Source organism: Octodon degus, unplaced genomic scaffold (assembly GCF_000260255.1).
Source record: "Octodon degus isolate 3935 unplaced genomic scaffold, OctDeg1.0 scaffold00046, whole genome shotgun sequence".
Classification (NCBI taxonomy): Eukaryota; Metazoa; Chordata; class Mammalia; order Rodentia; family Octodontidae; genus Octodon; species Octodon degus.
The window spans coordinates 13228758-13252185 of NW_004524622.1; the positions used below are offsets into that span (position 1 = coordinate 13228758).

At 41.4% G+C, this 23428-nt stretch overlaps 2 protein-coding genes across 2 annotated transcripts in view; one reads left to right on the top strand and one right to left on the bottom strand.

Moving 5' to 3' along the window:
- The window catches only part of Ankrd22 (ankyrin repeat domain 22), a 25222-nt gene extending 6676 nt beyond the window's left edge, over window positions 1–18546 (top strand). Inside the window, exons 2-6 of the mRNA XM_023716183.1 lie at window positions 7995–8186; window positions 10800–10907; window positions 13995–14072; window positions 16947–17045; window positions 17448–18546. Coding sequence (XP_023571951.1) covers window positions 7995–8186; window positions 10800–10907; window positions 13995–14072; window positions 16947–17045; window positions 17448–17525 — 555 coding nt within the window. The 3' untranslated portion in view covers window positions 17526–18546. The remainder of the gene's footprint in view (window positions 1–7994; window positions 8187–10799; window positions 10908–13994; window positions 14073–16946; window positions 17046–17447) is intronic.
- Window positions 18547–19947: 1401 nt separating this feature from the next.
- Window positions 19948–23428, bottom strand: part of Lipm (lipase family member M) — a 27434-nt gene continuing 23953 nt past the window's right edge. The window contains exons 8-9 of the mRNA XM_004632078.1: window positions 22415–22486; window positions 19948–20255 (exon numbers count right to left, since the gene is read on the bottom strand). Of these exons, the coding sequence (XP_004632135.1) occupies window positions 19977–20255; window positions 22415–22486 (351 nt within the window). The 3' untranslated portion in view covers window positions 19948–19976. The remainder of the gene's footprint in view (window positions 20256–22414; window positions 22487–23428) is intronic.

Consider the following 23428-nt stretch of genomic DNA (forward strand, 5'->3'; position numbering starts at 1 on the left):
TATATATTCCTACTATATGCCAAGTGCCATGCTGGCTGCCAGGGATAGAATGCTGAATGGGTGCAGACATAACACCCACCCTAATTTAGTGGACAGTCTAGTTGGAGAGAAGGCTGTTAACATCGCTGTTGTTGTCCACTTGCTATGACAGAATACCACAGCCTAGGTAATTAAAGTGAATAGAAATGTATTGGCTCATCTTTGTAGAAGCAGGAAATCTGAGACTAAGCAGCAGAATGTGGCTAGGGCCTTAGCTGATCATTCTACAGTGGAAGGGGAGGGGCAAGAGGGGCCAAACTTGTCCTTTTCTCAGGAACCCACTCCTGCCTTAGCCGAGCCACTCCTGGGATGTAACACTAGCCTGTTCATGACAGCAGGGCTGTGATGACCCAAATGCTTCCCATTAGGCCCACCTTCAACATTGCCACTCTCAGTGGGGATCAAGTTAGCCATCCAGGAACTCTGCATGGGACACATTCAAACTTAGCAACTACACGTCTTTATTTGCTTGGATCAAGGTAATCGATAAAGAATGTGCAGAAGGTGCCATTGGAAAGACAGGCAGTGTGGGTTTGAAAAGGTCATGTGTCTCCACGTGGAGACAGTTCTGACCCAAGCGGTCACTGAGGAGTGTTTTCAGCTGAAAAAGGAGACGCAGCTGCTGCATTTTGAGCATGAAAGAGGCCGGGGAGATAAGGATGGTTATAAGCTATGACTGACACATAGGGTAAGTGTTCACGTTTTTTAAAAATATTATCGTAGAAGACACACTGATGTCAGGCCTCCTCAAAATACTCCCCTTGCTTCAAACACATCTATCCCATAGTTCTTGCCGCTTTCTGGGAGTGCTCTTTAAATTTCTTTAGTCGCAGTGTCCTGGCTGCCTTCATGTCCGAACTGATTCAAAACATCCACCTTTCGCACTCATGTTGACTTTGGGGAAGACTGGGAGTTGCGGATCCAGCAGGTGGATGAGGAGGCGCCAAGATGTCTTTACAAGTCCGGCTTTCCAGTGGACAGTGCTTGGTACCAGAATTCACCCGCAAAGGAGGACTTCCAGAACTGGTTAACAAAATAACAAGAATGGTGGGGTAGTGAGCAACTAATTTGAAGACAGCATCATGTAATACAGCAACCATTGCTGAATTCGTGTTACTATGTTTAGAGAAATCATGCATTGTTTCTAACACTGATTTTTTTTTCTTTCTTTCTTTCCTTTTTTTTTTTTTTTTTTTTTTTTTTTTTTTTGATACTGGGGATTGAACTCAGGACCCTGCCCTTGCCAGGCAAGCACTTATTCTACTGAGCTATCTCCCCAGCCCCTGTTTTTTCTTTATAACTCTATTGTGTATTCTTTTAAAAAATAAAAAAGAATGGTAGGTAACTGTGTTTGACACAAGGAGAAATGTTTTGAGGGGGTTAACAGCATGGTATCTTTTACTATAATATTTTTAAATTGAAAAATCCATCATATATTTTGATCATTCCTTGTATAATTAGCTTTATAATAGTCCTGGTGACACCAAGAAAGATTTGAACCAAAATAACAGCAATGTGGTTGGAGAAAGGACTTGTATTGAAATTAATAATTTGCCAAGCGCATTTCCTCTATATCCACAGTACCCTCGAGTTTCAGGAATGACGCAGGCCCAACAGGATGCATAACAGCTCTTCCTTTAGTTCAAGTAGATACCCTTCCTCTTCGTCGTGTCTAGTCTGTCTGCCGGGCTTTTCCTTGTATTTTCTTTATTTTTAACTGGCATAATAATTACATATGTTTATGGGGTACAACATGATAATTTCATTCATGTATATAATATGTCAATCACCAAATCAAAGCAATTAACATTTTCATCTCTTTAAATATCTATCATCTGTGTTGGGAATCTTGAACTCTTCTAGTTCTTACAAAATATGTAAGAGATTGCTGTATATAATGAATAAAATAAAAGTTCTAGGGCTGAGGAGATATCTCAGCAGTGTAAGCACCTGCCTGGCAAGTGCAAGGACCAGGGTTTGATCCCTGGTACCGCATGCGGTGCTGACCCTGGAACCATGGGCACGCTGTGCCGGCCTTGAAGCCGGGTGTGGTGGTGCACGCCTGTAATTCCAGTGCTGGGTAGGCTGAGACAGGAGGATCACTATGAGTCTGAGTTGCATACAGAGAGTCTGTATCAAATAAATAAGGAAAAGCAAAAAAAAAAAAAAAATTAAAACTTTAATTGTCGTAAACGAGTCATTCTATTAGGCTATAGCTAGGCCACTTTTCTGTGGGACTTTGTTCTCTGTTTTTATTACTTTTCTGACACTGAGCTGCTGCCCCCTCTTGGAATTGAGAGCTCATAACAGCACAGTCTCTTCAGCTCTTAGCACAACTCATGTCACCTTACTTGCGTCTCAGCCAGAGTGGCTGATTGATTGACTGATTGATTGATGCAAGACCTTGCGCATACTAAGCCTGTGCTCTGTTACTGAGCTATCGTGGGCAAATGGTGAAAAGCCTAACAGATGGAAGACTGAGGAAAGTGAATATGTGGTGTGTAAGTGTGAATTTCTATTAAAATGTGCAATTCATGAATTGTGTATTTCACGCTGGGGACAGAAGTCTGCTTCCTGCCTATTGTAAGTTGATCTGTTTTCAGTTGCCTTGTTAGTTTTTGGTCTTTTTTGATTTTACTGTATTTTTTGGTTGAATTGTTTTTTAGGGGAGGTTTATGTTTTGTTTTTGGTGCCGAGGACCGAACCCAGGGCTTCCAGCTTGCTAGGCAAGCATTCTACCGCTGAGCCAAATCCCCAGCCCCTTGATCTGCTTTCAGGATCAAACCCCCTAACACTCTGCTTTCAAAAACCAGATATTTTGTGCCTAGGACACTGGAAGCCTAAGAAAGACTAAAGACAAAATCAGGTTAATATTTTAAATAATATTGTGCAAGTGGGGTTGAGAAAGAAAGCCCCCCAAACACTGTGTGCTTCGCTCAGAACTCCGCATGTGTTTAGTGAATGCTCAGTAAATGCTTCTGAGGAGCCTCGATCTTGGAGTCAGGAGCCAGGCAGGCAGCATGGAGGACTGCACTGGGACAGGGAGGGAGGGCTGTGGAGTATCGGGAACAGGAGGGAGCTTGGTGCTGTGTACATATGTATGTGCATATATTTTGCTTTACTTATGTATTTAGGACAGCGTCTACAAGGTGTTCAGGCTCTCACTACTAGATCGGACTCATAGTGATCCTCCTGTTTTCAGCCTCCAAAGAGCTGGGATTACAGGCGTGTGCCACCACGCCCAGTCTCAATTGCCTTCTCAGCACACCCCGTGGGCAGGGCCGGCATGGCACACCAGGAATCGAACTCTACCCACCGTGCTCTGCCTAAACAGGTGCTTTAGTCTGCTTAGCAATGCATATATTTTAAATATTCGTGTTTTATTTTAAAAATGTATACAGTTCTGGGAATCGAACCCAAGACTTCCAGTTGCTAAACAAGTGCTCTGCACTGAGTTACATCCTTAGCTTTATTTTTATGTTTATGCCAGCATGTCTTTTGTGAATTGTGATACTGTCTTTTGTGCATTTGATTGACAAAATTAAGAACTGGTGGTTTTATGAAATTTTGTTCTATTTAGTTTTATTTTACTTGTTATGAAAATTTAAATAACTGGATGCTACTAGTAGAGCAGAAGAAATTCACTGCAAGCTTTTCAGCACTGTTTGTGGCATGGCAGACATATTGGTTAAGACTAAAGTCCCGGAAGACACAGATTGTGAAAATCCAGAAGAATTTTCTCTTCACTTCTTTATTTCACGATCAAGGGCACTGAACCACACCAGAGAGGAAGTGAGTTGTCTATAGCCACCAGGGTGTTAGCAACAGCCAGAGCTACAGCTCGTTTCTTCACCACCAGAGAAGTGTTCTCTCACCTGCTCCGGTCTTCCCCATGTCACGCACACTGTCACACACTGTTGTGTGCAAATGGCAAGAAGCCTAATAGACAGAAGACTGAGGAAAGTGAACACATGGTGTGAAAGTGAACATTTCTATTAAAATGTGCAATTCACGAGTCATGTGTATTTTGTGTTGGGGACAGAAGTCTGCTTCCTGCCTGTTGCAAGTTGATCTGCTTTCAGGATGTTTCTCTCCTGAGAAAGTCTCTGAGTGTGGAGGCACATCACAGGCCTGGGGAGGAATCCGTGAGGCTGCCCGTGGCTGACGTGCACAGTGCCGTGGGCTTGGTTGTCAGGATTGCCATGAGAGAAGTAGTTACAGGTGGCACCTGATGACGCCTGGCAATATTAGGACCTGAGCCGGTCAGCAAGTGCGCCCACCTGACTTTGTCACTGCTGCATCCCAGCTTCTGCAGATCTTGGTTACCCACCTGGCCTTTAAAAATGTTTTCTTAAGGACTGAGGATGTAGGCCAGGGGCAGAGCATGTGTTTAACAGGCTGAGGGAGAAAGTGAGGCTCTGAGTTCAATTTTCAGAATTGCACACATACAAACAATTCTGTGTGTATGTGTGTTTCTGTCCTATTTTACCACTCAATGGATATATTTCACATTGATAAGAGTAATATGTTATATACTCTTGTTTTCGTAGTAACTATAATTGACAGCTAGTGGAGATATGACCTGTCTCTGCCCTCCCTGTCTCTGCCCTCCCTCTCTCTGCCCTCCCTGACTCTGCCATCCCTCTCTATGGCCTCCTCTCTCTGCCGTCCCTCTCTCAATGCTGTCTCAAACCCTGCCTGAGTCATGTTAGCTTGGAATGTGAAAAAGAATGAATGAATGTAGATAAGAAAAGATGAATGTAAGAAAATTGTAGTTGTGAAGTGCGTAGAACCACCTGGAGGACTCTCCTTGAAAGAAGAGCAGTTGTCTCCATTTTGCCTGAACCTGACTCTATCTCCATGTATTGATATGTACCGAGCTGGCCAGGACTTCACCTTCTCCCCTCAGTTGGCTTTAAGCATGCATATTGGTCTAGCCAAGGTGCTGGTTGTGGTCTCTGAAGCAAGGTGACAGGGCAGTGCTGCCATGTCCCATAGTTCCAAAAACATGTGTGAGCCAGGCAAGAGAGAGAGCAATACCCCACACTGTCAGCTGGAGTCCTGGGAGCAACCCCTGAGAGAAGAGGCATAAAGATGATACATCAGAGCAGAAGTCCCTACCCCAGAACACTAGATACTGCCTTGAATGGTATTGCAGAGGTGATTTCGGGCCTCCTATCTAACCCAGATTGGGTCACTCCCATACTTCCAGCCACAACTACATCCATGCATTCCCAGCCACTCCCTTCCTGATAATTAATACAACCTGGGCTTGGCCCCAGTCATGGCCTTTGTTCCCATTAGCCATCACTCCAGCTGGACTTAGGACCCCCTTGGTGCCCCACAACTCCATATGTGCCTTAGTGTCTTTATCTCACCATGCGTCATACTAGTAGTGGTAGATTGGAGCTAACTTTCTAGGGCTCCAGTAACTTTTCCCTGAGATTATGAATATAGATTTCCCAAACCACAGTGAAGTCCAGGAAGGGCTCCCCAGAGTGAAGAGCAAATACCAATGTTGGAAATCAGAAAAGACTTCTTGGACAAAGTAAAAGTTAAGTAATAACATGGGGGTTGAGTTAGGAGGAGTTAGGTGAAGGCTGGGATTGTGTTTTAGGCACATGAGAACGCAGGGTAGTAACCAGAGGGATGGAGTAGGGTAGTGTTGACATAAGGAAATGAACTCCGAGGTGAAAGGTGCCTCAGACGAGTTCATGTTCTCTAAAACCAAAGAATGAATTTTAGGAAGAAACAGAGGTTAAGAGCAGAATATTTATTGGGAGGAAAGAAAGCTCCTGTCTGAGACAGGGACAGAAGGGGGACTTGAGTGGGTTGCTCAGGAGGAATCTCTTTTGGGGAACTTCATAGAGCAAAACCATGAGGTGAGACAGGTCTGAGGTGGAGAACAGGGGAACTCGCTTAGGTGGGCATGAGGTGGGACCAAACTATGGTCAACCAATAAGGTTAGAAGCACCACTGCTCAGATAAAATTCATTAAAACAAGGACCAAATGGGACCAAACACAGTCACGTGGAAAATGAGCATGAATATAGAACAGGACTTTATCCAGTAGCTGGTAGTGGTTGGATTAGTGACTCTTCCCGACTTCCTCAAGGTGATGATAATCCCAAATGCTTATCTTTAGGGAGGTAAGAATTTGTTTAATCTTTGGTCTGTAGTCTGGCCCACAGTAAGAGTGTCCATCTCTCTTATGATTGCAAGGTATCATGCCTTCCATGCTGTCTTCTTGAGGGCTTGGCCCTGTCTGACTGCCTATAATATTTCTATCTAATTTAGAAGCCTGCCACAGTGTCTTCTGAGGAGCAGGGGTACACAAAGGCTGGGGCAGAGACTGAAGTTGGCAAGATGAGACTAGCTTAGATCTTACTAGACTATCCCCATGGTGCATTCCACAGCTTTTTATAATATTTTTCTCATAAACAGAATCTAAAAAAATTGCAGTTACTCATTCCATGATTCACTTTCTTACGAGGACAAAATACCTGACACCTCCATTTGAAAGGAGGGGAGCTTTATTTGGCTTATGGTTTCCGAGGATTCAGTCCACCATTATCTGGCTTTAAGTCTGGAAATGCATGGTGCGAAGGGCTGGCAGAGGGTGGCTGCTCTTCCCATGGCAGCCAGAGGGCAGAGAGGCAGGGACAGGAATCAGGGACAAGAGGGAAGCCATTCTGATCACAACCCCAGAGACTCACATCCTCTGGCCAGGCCTTACCTTCTGCTAGCTCCTTTAGCTACGAATGTACCAATGGATGAAGTCCCTGAATACAGTGCTTCCACAATCCAAATACTTTCCAAAAGCCCTACTTCTGTTTATTTATTTATTTTTATTGTATTTGGTACAGCATCTCACTATGCAGCTTGAACTTATAGTGATCCTCCTGTTTTCAGCCTCCCCAGTGCTAGGATTACAGGCATGTGCCACCACGTCTGGACTTGGTTGCTGGCTCAGTGCACCCCAGGGGCAGGGTCTGCATGGCATGTGGTGCCAGAGGTCGAACCCCAGTCCCTGTGCTTGCCTAAGCAGGTGCTTGGTCCACTGAGATATCTTCCTGGCCCCAAAAGCCCTACTTCTGAACACATGAGACTTTTGGAAGGTATTTTAGGGTTAAAACATAACAATTATATAGCTTTTATTTGTGTGTGCTTTGCCTAAAACCCATGTTCTCTACTTTGCTAGGTCTCCTGTCACGCAGGTCTCATCCTATTGCCTAGTGCTGCCCTGAGCACCTCCCACGCGCTTGCTTAGCTTTGGTGGGGGCCTGCTGTTCTGGCTGCCCACTGTTGCAATCACAACAGACAGCTTCCTTACTCGCCAGATGTGCAGCATTTCATGCAGTCATTCACTTGTTTGTCTATTTGCTATTTGTCTGCTCTATGTGCCAGGTAATCTAAGAGAATGTGAATGCTCCTCATGGACTTATGCACTGCTAGCTCAAAGACCAGGTATAGCAAGCCCAAAATAGCTAAGCAATATATTGCAATTCTAAAACAAATTTTAAATTATTGGGTAATGATTTCTCCTTCTTCCTCCTATTCCTCCTCTTCATTTCTTTGCCTTTCTCTCTCCTCCTTGTCCTCTTCCTTGTCCTTCTCTTTTTCCTCCTCCTCCTTCCAACTTAAATTTTAAGTTATTAGATAAGGATTTTTCCTCGTTCTTCTACTCTTACTTGCTCTTTTTCTTTGTCTCCTCCTCCTCTTTCTTTCCCTCCTCCCCCTTCTTTCTTTGTTCCTTATTTTGGTTTAATTATGTTTGCATCTATTTATTCTTATTTTTTAAATTTATGTATTTGGTACAGGGTCTCACTACGCAGCTCAGACTTGTAGTGATCCTCTTGGTTTCAGCCTCCCCAGCACTGGGATTACAGGCATGTACCACCAAGCCTGGTCTTATGTTTTTATTTAAAGAAATATATTTGTCTTTCTTCACTCAGCCCATCTGCCAGGCAGCCTACCAAAATGACTTGGGTCAACTGTGGCGGTGGGTAAGAGAAGACAGCCACTATATCAACATTCAAGATGGCTTCAATGGAGACACTCCGCTCATCTGTGCTTGTAGGCGAGGGCACGTGAGAATTGTTTCCTTCCTTTTAAAAAGGAATGCTAACGTCAACCTCAAGAACCAGGTGAGGTTGTTTGATGTGAGCACAGAGCTCAATTATCATTTCTTCTCCTCCTGCTGGTGGAAACAGTGAATGTCACTTTTTCATTGTTTGTAGCTCCTAATACTGACCATTGTTTTGTTTTTTGTTGTTGTTTTCTTTTTCTTTATTTTTTAAAGTATGACTTTGGAGAGACTGATAACTGCCAAGGATGTTTTACTGTGCTAAACGGCATAATAAAACATAGTTCAGTCAACAGAGGTACTGTAGGGTTGGTTCTGTCTTTGTAATTTTGAAAGAGGAAGAGAATGCTTCAGTCTGTTGTCTGGATAGAGCTTCTTCTTTTCTTCTTCTTACTCCCATCCTTTCCCCTCTCTTCTCTTTCTTTCCTCTTTTCACTGTTGCAGATATAGTGGGAACATTTCTCTTTAGAGAAATGTTGTTAAATTTAAGTTATAGTTTAATATCCTAGACAAATTACCTGATCAGAAAGAAGTTCCTATGTTCCTGCAGTATGAAAGAATGATCTAAGAAACCTGCTGAGAGCATGTATGGTCTTCAGCCAAGGGCCTGAAATAGTACAAAAAGACACAAAGAATGCATTATAAGATGCAATGTTAGCCGGTTTGGAGTTTTCAGAACCAGAGCAGAGTGTCGTTGGTGTGCCTTGCTGGGAGCATCCTTAAAGAACCCTTTGGAATATCTGCATCTGCATCGTAGTAAGGACAACATTTCAATTATACTCAATAAATGCTTGGTCACTTTTTGTAAAAGTTATGGATGTCCTGTAGCTACTCAAGTGCATTCAATGAGAAGAACACCTGGTAGGGCCCCACTCACCACTCGCCATTAAAGGTCAACTCATTAGGAGTAGCATTATATTATTAAAAAATGAATAACTAGTCACTTCTTGGCATGTGCTTACTATTTTTTGCTTGCGTGGACTTTTGTTCATTAGTTTGTGGTGCTGGAGATTAAGACTAAGGATCTTACCCACCCTAGTCAAGCAATCTAGCACTGAGCAACACTCTCATCCCTGGATGAGTTTAAAAGTAAGTCATGCCTGTGCTGCTAATAGATTGGCTGCTTAGTAGAGTGACAGGGTCTCCTAAGAACACAGCTAGGGAACCGGGTGTGTAGGGTTGTAGTAAGCTACCCTGTTAGAAGTCAGAAATCGGTGAGTTCTTGTTCATTTTCCAGAGCATGCTCATTAGAAAGCTGAAAGAAGGAGATGCTTGACATATCAGGGCCAAGGCTAAGGAAGAGCTCCCTGTGGGTTTGCAGATGACCTCCTCTGGCACCCTGCTAGGTCCTCTGGTAGCATAAAATCCTGAAGAGGACCTCAGTCCACGCTTTAATAGAGATTTTTTTCTCTATTAGTTTTTGTTTGAATGCTCTACTTCTTAAATATCTCTAATGGTGCTTTAATATCTAATATTTTTATTTTTCCCAAAAGGAGTCTTTATAAATGAATAACCTGAACAAGTTTTTCACATTTCTTGAATCTGTTTATGAATTCTAGTTTTAGAAATTTAAGCCAAAGCCAAACTGAGAATTGTTGGCAAAATTCTGTGAAGGATGATGTTTAGGCAATATTATTTATTAAAAAAAAACTTAAAATATCTAATAGCATTTAGCTGGATAGACTAGTTCCACTAAACAGAAAACCGCAAAACCATTACAATATTGAATGGCATAGAAAGTGTACATCTTCTAAGTGGGCATTTGTAAAAAAGACAATATAAGATTTTAAATTCAATATAAGTTGACATTTTAAAATACCATATGTAAGTATTTAAAGCCCTAAAGAAAATATGGCACAGTACTGCATAATGTCAACATTAACTGTGGACTATTTGGTAGGTAATTCCAACTTTTATTGTTATATTCTTGTTTACTTTCCAAATTGTTTACAGATCACAATTTCCTTGATATTTAGAAAAACAAGTAAGTGTTCTTGTTTAAGAGCAGTGGCTCCCTGAAGCGGAAAGCAACCTCTCCTTTCTCTTGCTCTCTCCCTTTCCTTGTATTGCTCAGTTGCTGCTCCAACTTCACCAGAGTTTGTTTTGTGTCACAACTGTCTGTGTGTGTTCTGGGCTGCCCTCCCTTATGAGGTCCCGCGGCTCACTTTCCCTGCTACCCTCCAAATGGAAGCTCAGCACATGATAATATCAACGTATGTGAAGAATTAAGTTACCTCATACTTTACCACTGCATATGAAGGAACATGGAAACGCTGTTGTGTAGTTAAAATCTTCCTTTGAACAAATCAAGCAGTGGCTAATTGTCCACTGTAGATTATAAAGGGACCACAACAGCTCTTTCACATGATGTCAATCCTGTGTTTATATCTCAGTATATTAGTTTTTCAAAAGCTGAAATGAGCATAAGAATTCACCCTTCGATTATTTCTACAGCGTACATTCATCTGCACTGCTTGTTATTGATCTTCCTCAAACTTTTCCTTGACACTGAACTGTTCTATATTCTCCTCAGTGGAAATCTGAGTTTATTAACCAGGCATTTCTAACAGATGAAAGGTGCCATGAAACCTGAGTAATTTAAAAAATGAACTGAACCTCGATATGGTAATCTGAAAATATAAAATTTGAAACACATTATCTTTTTACTTTGTAGAAAGGGAGAACCTGCTTGCATTATGCTGTGAAGAAAAGATTTACCTTCTTTGATTACCTACTCATTGTCCTCTTAATGCCTGTCCTGCTCATTGGCTATTTCCTCATGGTGAGTACATTGGTGGGAGCAGAGGGCAGGTCGTACATGAACCGTGGTGTGACTCATGGTGTTTTGTCACCCAGTGAGATGCTGTAAAGAAATGTAACAAAAATGAGCCCTTGGTTTGTGCAAATGCCCCTGAACTTTCAATGGTGTTAAATGCTAGTAAACCTCTCGAAGGATGAAAACATAAGCAGAAAATTCATATACTGTACCTAACATCCTCAGCATCACAGCATAGTGACACAGCACACTGCAGAGCATCCGTTAGTGACCCGAGTGAGCATTTTGCTGACTGGGCACTGTCTGGCATCAGAAGTGAGATCTTCCTACTTTTCCTTAGCTCAAGCAAAGAACAAAACTAAAAATTCAAAACATAATTCCAGCATCATAAGGCTGAAAATCTTTTCCAAAAGGAAGAATCAAGCAATTGAGCGTTGGAGGTCGTCTGTATTCTATAAGCGACGTTTCCAGGGCACATTAGATGCTATGATTCTTGTGGGAAGGACAGTAGTGGAAGTGGCAACCAATGTGAAGTTAAGCTGTGCAAGCCTATTTGGAAAAATAATTTAATCTTGAACAGGAATCATTGAAAGGAAGCACAAAAATTCCTGGACATTTGAAAAGCAACCCTCTTTATACTATTTTTTTTTTTTTTGTGGAACTGGGGATTGAACTCAGATCCTTGCATTTGCCAGTCAAGCACTTATCCTACTGAGCCATCTCCCCGGCCCCCCTCTTTATACTATTTTACTTCCTTTTTTTTTTTTTTTTTTTTTTTTTTTTTTTTTTTTTGTATTTTAGGGAAGGGTCTACAGGGTATTCAGGGTCTCACTATGAGATCAGACTTGTAGTGATCCGCCTGTTTACAGCCTCCCAAGAGCTGGAATTACAGGCGTGTGCCACCACACCCAATCTCAATCACCATCTCAGCGCGCCCTGGGGTCAGGGCTGGCACAGCAGGCCTGTGAATCAACTCCCTGGCCCCTGCGCCTACCTGTAGATGCTTTAATCCTCTGAGCTATATGGCCGGCACTTTTACTTCTTTTTTTGTGAGAAGAGTTTATGTTGCTATATATCCTCTCTGAGTTTCCAAAGTTTAAAGGCCCAATTTGGTGAAGATATTTGTGGAGGATTTGAGGACCTCTTTCCCCTGGATAGATGGCATCATGCTGGAATGACTCTTTTGCATGCTCTTTCTCTTGAATAAGTAAATAGGAAGTTGATGTAGCAATGCAATCATATTATGAGAAAAAGATGGAGCTGGAGGAATTTTTTTTTTTTTTTTCAAATAGGACAACAGGTCAGGGCCGACCCACTCATTTTTCTCCATCTGATTGCCTTGTGGCCTGTTCCACCTTTGAGCTAAACTGAAGCACATGCTTAATCTACGCCAGCATTTAGCTCGTTTGCACTGCTAGGTCATGCACATTAGCTACCCTGGTTAACATAAATTTCAGTACCAAATCTGCAGATTTAATAATGTTATCTCTCTGGAAGTTTAAATGTTACAGAAAACGAGGTTCTCTGGTTTTGATGTTGGAATATATGGAAAAGAGTATGAAAAGCTTACTTAACTAATAAACATGAAATCGCTTTATATCACTAAAACCTTCTAGAAAAAGCCATCGTGTATTTGAAATAGATTACTTGATTACTTGTAATTTGGGGGCAAGAGAAAACTGTCATTTGCAACTTTTTAAAGAGATTTTGAAGCAAAGCATCACAGGGTTGGGGATGTAGCTCAGCAGCATAGTGCCTGCCTGGCAAGTGCAAGATCCTAAGTTTGATTCCCAGGATGAGAAAAAAAAGTATCCAAAAAGAAAAGCATCACAACTTTGATCAGTAAGGTTCATTCAGAATTTCTTACACACAACTCTGTTTTCCAAGATGGTCCAATATTCAGAAGTTGGAGACCTAAGCAAAAATATTAATGGCAATAAATAGCCTGCTCTGACAGCACAAGTGTACTACTTACCAATAGAGCCTAAAACTGTCCATTTGTGGTACACAACGAATAAGCTGTATGAGAGGAAATTATAGCGGAGAGGGCCAGAAAAGGTTGAGTCATCTCAGAGGAGGGAGATGAGAAAGTAGTTTAGCTGGTAACAGAAGTGAGGTACAAGGAGAAAAGGGATTGAAGCTTCAGATGTACAAGAGGTTGGCCTCTAGGGCCTTGCTCCCCTGGCAGGGAGATCCGTGCTGCTAGGAGAAGTTTCCAAGTGTTACATAGTGAGCCCCTCAAAAAACTAGAAAGGGAAAGTGGATTTCTGAGGCAATCTGGTTAGGTTTTTCATTTCTTCAGTCCTTCATTGTAATGGATCAGACACTGTGGCCTCTGTCAGGGTTACAATAATGAACACACTGGCACAGTCCTGGTGCTCACAAAGTAGAAGGTGATGGGTGTTATGCATCTAATGGGCATAAACACATGTGAAACCGCTATGAAGTGGGTGGCACAGAAGTGACGGCTGCTGTGAGAGCCTGGAAGAAAGAGACTTCATCTGCTCAGGTGGGCCAGAGATGCTTCTCTGATTAGGAGGCTCTGGGCTGAGAAAGATGAATTTGGAGGCAAATGAGGGAGAGAAGAAGCCTCCAGGCAGAAGGAATACTGCAAAGGCCAGTGAAAGGCAAAAGATTTATAGGATCTGAAGAGAAACCAGAGTATCCAGAGGCCAGTGTAGCTTATGCAGGATGAACCCGGAGCTGAGAGCAGGCCGGGGCTGTCTGCTGTGGCACCTGTTCACGGAAGCATTTTGATTTGTTCTTGGGTAACGGGACGTTCTGAAGAGCTTTGAGCCAGGAAAGATCACTGGGTCACATTCTCAGTAGGATGTGGCAGGTCTGCCATGGGGCCTGAAAATAAGAATTTCAGACAAATTCCTGGGTCATGAGGCTGCTACTCCAAGAATATGTCCTGAAAACTGTGGTTTTGGCTGATATTGAAGGGAGTAAGAAGGTGGGAAGATTTTAACAACGATGCACAAATGCAGAGCAGGTTGGGAATTTACATAAATCCTGCTGATTAGAAAGCCTCCCCAGACACAGATGGAGAAAATGTAATACAACCTGCCTTGTACTTGCTCTCTGTTATAGGTATCAAAGACAAAGCAGAATGAGGCACTTGTACGAATGCTACTTAACGCTGGGGCTGAGGTTAATGCTGCAGACTGTGTAAGTTTGTGCTGAAATGATATTAAAATGATATTTATAGGTAATACGCTTGTCATGTATAAAGTTGTATGCCTTATTTTCCTGGTAATAAATGAAAACTAATGTTTACATTTAGTTTTCTTTTCTTTTTCCTCATGGCCAGTCAGGTAACTTTGAAGTTATTTGTATTTTTCCATTAAACTCTAGAATACAGTCTTCACTGAATATAAAGCACTGTTTTTGACAATGATAATTTATTTTTTAAAAAATGGATGGTCTAGTAACAAATACCATCTTCAATAATTAAGAGGATTCATCAGGACAGCTACATGTTAATATAAACTCATCACTTTTTACTTATGTGGGCTTTACTAAGTCCTAAGCCATTTTAAATTCCAGTTACCTTGTCTATACTGTGGAATATAGAGTAATTACCTTTTAGGTTGCATCCACACAAAGCGCTAAGCAGAATGCTCGTGTAGAGGAAACGCTCCTCCCCACCCCCGCGATGTTAGCAGCTGATGCTGTGGCTGAGATTCCAACCACTTTCACAGAGGCCCCGTATGTATAGAGGTAGACAAGCACAATGGTCCAGGAGAAATCCGAGAGATGGTAAGAGCCCTGGGAAAGTAGGAACATCGGCTAACTTCTTCCCATAGGCAGTGCAAGGCTTGGGTTTTGCCTTTTACCCCTTTAAATAAACATAATGGCTCAAAATATTTATGGTATTTTATATGCTTAGATGAATTGAAAAAAGTTTAGGTTTTCAGTATTTGATTGAAAAAGGACAAGTTGAAATTTGATTATAAATGCTAACATTCTATGTAATTCTTAATTGTTCTATGGGTGTTACTCTTGTATGATAGAGGATATGTCTCTGTTTGTACTTACATTATTTTAATTCTGATTATATTTAATTGTACTTACAGTTTTGGGATTAAAAGAAAACTATCTTGAGAGTACAATCCATGTTTCTGGCCCTAAGTAATGCAGTGTTTTACATTATACTTATTTAGGCTTTCTTTATTTCATATGGAAAAGTTTAGAGCTAGATCTTTCATGCACCCTGTCAGCATATAGTAAAAAAGATGCTAGCACTCATTCCAGCACTCTTAGAAGAATTTTGAGAGGACAATGTCCAAAATTAACTCCATCCATCTTGATAGTCAAGGATATTATTATTTCACTTATGATGACAATGGTTTTCTTGACTTATTAAAAATAATTTTTTTACTACATGATGGGATGAAATAATGATTACATTTATTGTGGGGAGTTCGTATCCATACACGACCCATTTTAGATGTTTTGCTTTGGTCTCATACCTTCCACTCCTGCCAGATCCCTCCAACTCTTGCTCCTCTTCCCATTTGCAACAATTCTCTTTTCTCGGATTAAAGCACCTGCAAGCAAGTGCAGGGGCCAGGGGTTCGATCCCCGGGCCTGCTGTGCCGGTCCTACCCCCAGGGCTGAGAGGGCAATTGAGACTGGGCATGGAGGTGTGTACCTGTAATCCCAGCACATGGGAGGCTGTAAACAGGAGAATCACTATGAGTCTGATCTAGTAGTAAGACCCTGAACACCCCATAGACCCTTGCCTAAAATATAGAAAAAAAATCTCTTTCCATTTATTTCCTTCAACTCTCTTTTAAATCCCCTTTCCTTTCCTGACCTCCCACTTCCTCCTGGCTGTTGTTCTGCTTCTCACTGGAAAAGGGCCTCCCTACTTTCCATTATCTACCCTTTATTTTACTCTTTATTTACACTTTGGATATCTCATGTAAAACCATGAGGTTATACTTATGCATCTGATTTATTGACAACACTACAATCCCGAGGCTCACCCATTCACCTACAAATGCTTCAAGTTTATCCTTCTTTATGGCATAATAATACTCTGTCATCTGTAAGACCACATTTTCTCTCTCCATCATCTGTTGATGGGTCCACAGGCTGTTTCTAAGATTTAGTAATATAAATTGTGTTGCTATAGACACGGGTGCGTATCACTATAACATGGTGACTAACTCTTTTAGGAAGATGCCTACAAGGGGAACAGCTGACAAGTGGAATTTCTAGTTTTATGTACTTGTTTATTTTTGAGGACTATCCATCCTGTCTCTGTGGTAGTTGCACTAGTTTCTATTCCTGACAGCAATGTAGAAAGATTCACCTTTCTTTGTGGCCTTGTCAGTGTTTGTTATTATTTGATCTCTTCATGATAGCCATTCTTTCTGGAGGAAGATAGTATCTGAGTTGTCTTGATTGATTTTTAAAAAACTTTTATTTTTGAGACAGGGTCTTGCTACATACTTGAGGCTGGCCTTGAACTCACCATGTAGCCCTGCTCACCTCAAATCTGTGGTGATTCTTCTGCCTTAGCCTCATCAGTTTTGGGATTACAGCATGTGCCTCCATGCCTGGCTGAAAGATTTTGACTCCAAATCTCCCAGCTATACATTTACTTGATCTGTAGTTAGTGTTTTAAGTTGGTAACAGAATATAACCACTATGATTTTCCAGATGTTCTGTAATGATATGAGTATTCACATTCAGATTGTAGGGATAGCAGATAATAAATTGTTTGCCAAAAGGCTCAGGTGTTGATTGTCCATCATATCTGATTCTGCAAACAAACCTTTACATAATTCAGCATCAGATTATCATAAATTGCATTTTTCAGTTTAGAACATAAACTGATAAAATGGAGGATGCTGCTGGTTTATAAGATATTATCATGTACCTTGAAGTGCAGAAGAATGCTTTTTAAGTACTAGAAATAGCAGACTGCTTTGCTGGGTTGTGCACTGCAAGCCTGAAAGGCTGCTAAGGAAGCTGCCTGTTGAAGTCTCCGGAGAACCCACTGATGAGCCACCCCTCTGGCCTGTGTTTCAGTATGGCTGCACTGCACTGCACTACGCCTGCAGGATGAAAAACCAGACTCTCATCCCCCTGCTTCTGGAGGCCCACGCAGATCCTTTGATAAAGGACAAGGTAAAGAGCTTGAGCCAGGTTGTGAGATTCTGTAATGGCACAATCTTCTTATCTAGGCCCAGTATAGATGCTAAATTTCCTCTCATTTGAATAGCAGTGAAATCGATTGTCCTTATTAAGTGAGGAAATTATCTCATTGCCTTTACAACTTAGTAACAATTAAAGCTGTTGTAAAGCCAGAGTTGTTTTTTTCCTTTTTCCTGGTACTGGGGATTGAACTCAGGACCTTGAGCTTGCCAGGCAAGTGCCTATTTTACTGAGCTATCTCCCCGGCCCCAAGCCTGAGTTTTTAATCTTGCATTGTTGCTCTGTTAGAAATCTAATTTAGGACTTTGATTATGTGCTTTATTGACATTTGATTCTATTTGGAAGGAAATAACTGGAGTTCTTCTTTCTTCTTAGAATGGTGAGAGCTCACTGGACATTGCGCAGAGACTAAAATTTTCCCAGATTGAATTAATGCTAAGGAAAGCGTCATAACCCTGTGACCTCACAAGTGGAGATGTAACAAAGTCAAAGGACTGGATTCCATTTCCATCGTGGACTACAGGTCTGCAGGCCACCTAACGTGGATACCTCCATCATGGGATAATCATGACTGCTATGGTTAATGCTTTTGAAGAGACTTTATAATCTTTTTTGCTCAATGGATTTTACCATCACCATAATGGTTCTAGGAGAAATAGTAAAGTTATTGGAGTCTCTTGCTGGGTCAAAAACTGGTATTTCAAATTCAGGCTTTCCTGAAGAAAAGGAGGAGCAGTTAACTGAGATAGATTCTTTTTTTCCAGTTGTGTTAGGCTTACTAAGGGTCTGTCTTGTCTACACCATGCCAAGGAGAAAAATTTGCCCCTTCCAGATCCTGTTAAGTAAAAATAGGAGAAATCTAAGTGTGTACATTTATGTCAAATGGTACGTATACATGTGAAGTCCAGAGACTCCAATGTAAATATGCCTTCGATAAAACAACTTAAATAAAAGTGTTTGTCAGTTGTGGAAGGTGGGTATGTTTAGACAGAAATGGAAATGAGCAAACATCACAAAGCAAAGCTATTTGTGGAAACCTGGCTTATCGGCATACCACTAGAGACAGGAGTTAACGTACAAATGAAAGCTACCTTGGTTTCAACTAGACATGTAACTATCAAAATATCTGTAAAAAATATCCTTAAGGGGCTGGGGATGTAGCTCAGTGGAAGAGTACATGCTTAGCTTGTGCAGAGACCTGCCATTGATCTCCAATACTGAAAATTAAAAGAAAAGATTGTAATCCTCTTGTAAATGCCAAGAGGCTACTACATTTGCTAGTTTTGTTGATTTTATTGTAAAGTTCTTTTTGTGTGTATGGTGTTGTGGGTTGAACCTGGGCCTTGCCTAGTAAAAATGCAGTATAGCATGCCAGCCCCAGATATGTTTATTTTTGTTGACAAAATAATATTATAACTTATCTGAATAAAGCCCGTCACAAAAGACAGAAATATAGTAATTAAAATATAATTGTATAATAAAATAGAATCTAGACTATATTCAATGAGAGATGAATACCAAAGTATTTATTTTACTTCCTTTATAAATGATATCTAGTGGAAAAAAATATGCTTTTAAAATTTGACCAAATTTTGAAAATCAAGACTAATCCTGTCATAGATGTAGTCACAGGTTGAATAATACTATGTATGATAAGAAATACAGTCACAGAGTGAGAGATTTTCTATCCTTGAATGGAATGAAGGTCTTAACAAAAATTAAGTTTGGAAATACTTATTGAACTACCTCAGGCCCTGAAGGAAGTAGTAGTATACAGATGTAGCTTCTAAAGTCCTTAAGTGTCTCTAAATTACTTAAGATTCATTGGCATGGAAATTAGTTCCTGTTGACTCCTGAGTCTAAATTAAAACCACCCTGCACACACCAGCATAGCTCTGAACAGCATTGAGTCAGCACGCATTATGCACACTATACCTTTCACTGGATTTTAGATTAGATTTGGTAAAATAGTACTTATATAATTTCCAGCTGTCATTGTTGAAACTGAAAATTGCACAGCTTTCTAAAGAAACAAATCTAGATTTATGAATGAGTTGGGAGGACTGTCTGATGGTGACTGCTATGACCAAAGGACAAAATGCATAGTAATTGCTTTCATTTTGCTCATGATGTTGTACAACTTTCTTTCAAGGTTTTAGTTTTGGGAGATAAAAATAGGGCTAATATGACTCCTAGCTACCGGGTGTAAACAAGCTTAGACTAGAGCTTAGTACTGATATAACACAAGCGTGCTCTATGCAGTGCATAATGTATTTATTGGGAAACTCAGAAGTAGCCTACAAAAGTCTCTCCTGTATGATCCAGCTGTAAACTTGGCCCTGTTCTGAGGATGCTTAACATACACACATCTGGGCCACGTAGCGATGCCTTTGTCGTCGTCGTTAAAGCTGATTGGCTTTCTGAGGTAGGTAGTATCCTGATTCTGTGGCAACAAGGTAGAAATGTCCCCCCCACTTTGTCAGAATCAACAACAATCTAGAAATTTTTTGACTTCAGTATCTGCTCCAATTTGTCATTTTACTTTGATCCTCCAAAAATATGACTTTCGAAAACATAAATGTTTGAAGGCGGTTTATCCAAATGATGTAGTAAATGTCAAGGTACTTCCTGGGTGTTCGGTGAAAAATAACCTTCAAAATGGTAGAAGACATAATAGCACAGGAAACCCATATTTGCTATTGCTTTAGTTTAACTAACTAAAAAAATATGTAAATCTGAGTACTCATGCCAAATGTAGAAATCTGAAGGAAAATATAACTGTTAGCTCTGCCCACCCTTTGAAAGATATGGTAGGCTTTCCCTTCCAGGAATCCTTAAAATCTCCTACTCTACTCCTGGTCTGAGCCCCATCTTCCATAAGGAAGTTCCCAAGCCTTGTGAGTATCAGAAGTTTGACAGTGAGACCTTGCAGGTTCCCTGGGGCAGGTCGGGCTCCTCCTGCTTCATCAGATGAATGATTTCATTGTACATGCGGTGGGGGGCATCCAGCCCCCAGATGAAGTCCACGTGAGCCCACTCAGGAATGTTCTTGTGATAGATGAGGTTGGTCACCTCAGAGAGCAATGTTTTCACATCTTCTGGATTTGAAAGCCAATCCTGACCTCCTGACCACATCGCCGTCGGGACTGTCATATCTCGCACATTGTACCTTAAAGGAGTTGGCTGGAATGAAATAATAGCTTTAGCTCTAGACAACATGATGGTATTTAAAGTTCTGAAACCACACTTTACATTTCAGATATGCATAAGAAAGAATTGCCTTTAAAAGCAAGGTACCTGTAAGTGTAAAAGATACTTTATCAAACATTTTATACGCAAGAATTAGAGGTATTCTACAGGGAAAGGCAGGGAACCTACCACAAAGGCCTCTAGATCCTCCCAGACACATTCTGTGATTCTGCCTGAAATTCCAAGGCCTTGGACCACTCATGGGCTGGCCAGACACTCAGCCAGTTTGAACCAGAGGGCAGTAAAGTTGAAGTCTCGTCCCAACCCCCAAGCTTAGCTCCCCCACACCATCCAGAGAAGGGAATGTAGTCTTCCTTGTTCCTTGTTTTGAACGCAACTCGCACGTTCGAACAGCACTGGAAGTTTTGCGGGTCTGGCTGACTCCGGGAAACTGACATCCCATAGAATTGGTGAGGATTGTTTTTGCTTTTAATCACAAAATTCACCGGAGAGCCTCAGCTCCACCCTTAAACACCTGCCTTTGTCTTTGTGCCTCCCTATGAATTTGGAGTACAGCCTTATATGGAAGATTGGAATTACTGAGGGAGACATTCATGTTTTTTTCTCATCTTACAAATGAAAAGATTGAACTAAATGTCTTCTCTAGGTCTAAGTTGCCCTGATTCGATGACACCTTTTTATATCTGTGTTTTTCCTTCCTTTCCATTACTATTTTCTGTTACCCACTCTGCATGTATCAGATTCAGAAGAACTCAGTCCATTAATTATTATTATTATTATTATTATTATTATTTTATTTTCTATTTTTTTCGTGGAACCGGGGATTGAGCTCAGGCCCTTGTACTTGCGAGGGAAGTGCTTATTCTACTGAGCCATCTCCCTGGCCCCCCCATTAAATATTATTGATAAACTTAAACCATCTTAAAACAGGAAAATGTTCTCTACATTTACTTCAGGAAAGAGTGAAAAGGGGTACATAAAGAAATGTATACCTATGATTGAAAGTTTTTTATTCAGGGACAACCACACAGGCTGTCCAACTTTCTAGGATTTTGTTTTCAAGTTGATGCGAGGCGGTGGACCTTAAGCATGATTTGGATCTCTCGAAGAAATATTAGGCTGTATTTATTTATCCCCTGTAATTTTGGCTGTGTAACCAATATTTATGTACATTTACACCACTCACCAGTAATTTTGGGGGCAGGTTTTACACTCAAAAGTATATATTTATCCAATTCTGATTCTCTACTTTTTTAGTTTAAATTTTATTTCTTTTTTTTTTTCTATGTATTTAGTAAGTAAAGAGTTTGCAGGGTCTTACTGCACAGACCAGACTCTAATGATCCTCCTGTTTTCAGCCTCCCAAGTGCTGGGATTAAGGGGTGTACACCACACCCAGTCTCAGTCACTTCTCCGTGCACCCTAGGGGTGGGGCTGGCATGGCACGCTGGGGATTGAACCCTGGTCCCTGCATCTGCCTAAGGAGGTGCTTTAGTTCACTGAGCTGTCTGGCCAGCCCTAAATTTTGTTTCATAGCATTGACTTCATGGTTTATAGGGTAATATAATAATTTTTAACCTTTAAATCCCAAGTATAATCAAGAACACAAAGATTATGTAAGCCAATAATTATTTTAAATAGAAAATTAGTCCTGATGAACCAAAGTTGCCTATAGTAGCAGCTCATAAGCATATCGTCCAGAGGCAGGATTAGCACAGCAGTCCCCCCTTGCTGTCTCATGTTCTTCCCACGGTGCCAGGAAATGTCTCTACTACCTCCATCCTTGTTTGTCTACTTGTTTTTTGTACATGCTAATGATCCTTCTAGTGCCACTGTACACACCCTTCCTTGGACTAACTCAACCCCACCCTGCAACAAAGAATCCCAGTTTCCTGCTCATGAGTTACCACCACCAAAAAGGCCTCCAATTCTGTAGCAGAAGCAGAGCAGCCTCTTGGCTAAACTGTGAACCTGCCCAGTTTGAAAGGCAGTCAACCCTGAAGTTTTATTATTTTCTTTTTAATAGAATTCTTATATTTTATTCTTATCCTTAGAATAACCTGTCCCTGTGACCTCCCTTGCATGCATTTCCACAGGATGCAGCTTCAGTGGCTGGTATTTGACTGTCTTACGTGATTGCCTTTCTCCAGATTCTTGGTTTCACTTCCCCAGTCAAACGCTCGGAGTTCCCCAGAATTCACTGCCTACAAGGAGGAAAAACATTTATGAGGTATTCAAAGGTGATGTTGGGCCAGGGAGATAGCTCAGCAGCACAAGCGCCTGCCTAGCAAGCAAAAAGTCCTGAGTTCAAACCCCACTACCGTACAAACAAACAAACCAAAAAACAAAGGTGGTGTTGGGCTGGTAGAACTGCGCTGCCACATATTCAGTTGTCAGGGAACAGAGAACAAAGCTGTCTGAGTTGCCTTTTTCCTCCTTGGAATAATCTTTAGAGAAGAGCACAAGCATGCACAAGGAAGGAAACAGATATAAAACATGACCACCACACTGTCAGCTCCGGGAAGTGCACTGTTGCTGCAATCAATTGCTGCAATCAATGTGAAATCACTCTTGACACAATTCTGAAGGCTACGATGAGAAGGTGCTCTGTGGAATTGTGCCCTGTGATGATCCTGGGAGGAGATGGTGACCAAAATCTAAACAAGTTTAGAATTTATATTTTGATCATACACACACACACACACACACACACGCACGCATGCACGCACGCACACACACACACCCTTTTCTCTCCCAAGATGGCAGACAAAGGTTGTAGTACAAAGGACTCCTTAAAATCTCTTTGGACAATTGGGCCCAGCTTTACATTGTTTTAGTTTTTCCTACTATCTTCTGCTGCTGGGGGAGCCATGAAAGGAGAATATGGGAACTATTTCCTCCAGGAACATCTTTGAGGTGGGTACAGAGAAAGGTCTCACTTGGGCCATCTTAATTTGAGGACCCAATTTAAAGATGTCCTTAGGGGGCTGGAGAGATGGCTCAGTGGTCTAAAGCACCTACTTGAAACAAGCTTGGCAAAGCACAGGGACCTCGGTTCGATCCTCCAGCACCACATGCCAGCCAGCCCTGCCCCCTGGTGGGCTGAGCTGGCCACACACACACACAATAAATAAATGTAATAAATA